The following is a 2,162-nucleotide window of genomic DNA, read 5'->3' as shown; positions in this document are numbered from 1 at the left end:
AAATATATGTGTTGCCATGGTGAGGTTGAATAATTTCCATCCATCAATCCATTCACATTACAGGTCTGTGTTGTCTGTCTCCATCTCACTTGAAAGACCACACAACCAAATATAGGCATTTACTACCCCCTACTGGTCTAAGTGAATAATGCAGCATGTGTTGTGGATCAGAAGTGTGCGTTTGTGTGCAAGTGAGCGCGCAGGTGCTTGTGTATAATGTCTCTGTGCAGCAATAATGAAATGAACAAGATTGGTCAAAAGCACTTCATTGGTCAAAAGCACTTCATTGGTCAAAAGCACTTCATTGGTCAAAAGCACTTCATTGGTCAAAAGCACTTCATTGGTCAAAAGCACTTCATTGATGTTCATCATCACAACACATTTAAAACTTTTCTCAAACAGGGAAGAGTAGAATGCCAATAAAAGTGTTACGGTGATTTGAATCATCATATATCCTGTAGTTTGCAGGGAGTTGCATAAAAACGACATCTCCCACTTCCAGCTGTAGTATGACTGCATTGGATGCATACCTAAACTGCTGATGGTCACCTACTTCCCCTGAATGAATTATTTGCTGTTCATTCTTGAACAGGGTTAGGCCCATAACTGTTGACTGGAGAAAATCACCCATTGTGAAGCTGAAGTGGTAGACCCCTCTCACAGGTGCTGTGAAGATACCTGGATGTCAGGGAAATCATAGAGATCATCAAGACTTGTGTTGCACACTACATGACCGTACCTGTAGCACATTGACATAAAAGTATGATCTTGATTGCACTCAACAAAATAATGGGGCATCAAATGCAACCTGCCACCAACATCAAGCAGTTTTTACTAGTTGTGCTGGGTTTTTAAAAAACCTCAGATGCACTTGTTTTTGACGAGGTAGGCAATAGTCTACACTAACCGTTGACTGATGTTGATGAAGACAGTACAGTACCTGTAGCTTGGTTATAGTGTTCACCGGTGTTTGTGAAGATGTTCTTGTAGATTACGGTGGTGGCAGTGTTGAATGGTCCTTGGTGTCCAGTTTTTCCTAAAGAGGTTGAAAATGCCACCTTGGGTCTCTCTGTGAATGCAGGAGAATAAAGAGAATGATTTGATGATAATGACAAACATTTGACCTTTTTCACACTCAGAAATGGAAGGGGATGTTATTATTCCCAAATCACATTACATGTTATTTAAAAGTACCATAATTCCATTTATGTGTTACCTGCATTCTCCCTCTGCAGTTTTGCAACCTCGCTCTCAGTGGATGTTACCCTGCTTAGTATGGCTGGAGTTACAAAAATTACACAAACATTTGCAGGAAAATACCCCGGAGAACACGAAATTAGTGTCTTGATCATTAGCAAGCATAATGACAAGATAATTAGGTACCTACATTCTGCCTGGTTTCTATGGCTACATTAACAATAGTTAATTTGATGTCCAAACTAACTAAACAAACTGATATTTAACTGTACATTTTTACCTGCATTCTCTGTCTTCAATGCCTCAAGTTGTCCTTCAGAACTCATCAGCCTGGACCCCATTACTAAAACAAAATTAAATAATTTTCATGTCAACAATGGAAATTAACCAGAGTATAACATGACTCAGTCAACTGATAGTGGGGCTTAGTATTCTGCTATGACCTGAGTTCTCTGTTTTCAGCACCTCCACCTGAGTCTTAGTGTCTCGTAGTTCAGTCATGGTGCGGCTCAGCTCTGCTCTATGCAGCACCACAATGTCTCTCAGATCTCTCAGCTCAGACTTGATGTCAAAGTGAAGGGCTGTCTGTAAGTGAGAGTATTCATCTTCACTTGGAATGTCCTTAGCTACTCCCAAATGACAGATCAGCAACACCAGTGGAGTTAGAAAAGCTCTCATTGGGAAAATATGCATGGAGGTAGTTCAGTATGCAATATACTCCAAACATCAGTCTCTTTAAAAACACCTTGTGGTTAACCATTAACTTGGAGAATTTAGCGGTCTTCTGGTACACCCATAAAAGGTTTAAACTGGGCCATAAGCACTTTGTCCACCTGTTATTTTTCTGTAAGGTTTAAACTAGGTCATTAACCCTTTGTCCACCTGTTATTTTTCTGTAAGGTTTAAACTAGGTCATTAACCCTTTGTCCACCTGTTATTTTTCTGTAAGGTTTAAACTAGGTCAT

At 39.9% G+C, this 2,162-nt stretch overlaps 1 protein-coding gene across 1 annotated transcript; it reads right to left on the bottom strand.

Moving 5' to 3' along the window:
* Positions 1 to 249: 249 nt before the first annotated feature.
* Positions 250 to 1,939, bottom strand: cbln17 (cerebellin 17). The gene is made up of 5 exons (XM_020484505.2): positions 1,641 to 1,939; positions 1,478 to 1,540; positions 1,217 to 1,279; positions 941 to 1,069; positions 250 to 678 (listed from the first exon to the last, which is right to left on the bottom strand). Exons 1-5 carry the CDS (start codon positions 1,888 to 1,890, stop codon positions 395 to 397), a joined length of 789 nt encoding a protein of 262 aa, XP_020340094.1. The 5' UTR covers positions 1,891 to 1,939; the 3' UTR covers positions 250 to 394.
* Positions 1,940 to 2,162: the final 223 nt, after the last annotated feature.

This window comes from Oncorhynchus kisutch, linkage group LG6, assembly GCF_002021735.2.
Source record: "Oncorhynchus kisutch isolate 150728-3 linkage group LG6, Okis_V2, whole genome shotgun sequence".
NCBI classification, from domain to species: Eukaryota; Metazoa; Chordata; class Actinopteri; order Salmoniformes; family Salmonidae; genus Oncorhynchus; species Oncorhynchus kisutch.
The sequence above is the reverse complement of the archived record's forward strand: the minus strand, read 5'-3'. Positions and strand labels throughout refer to the sequence as shown.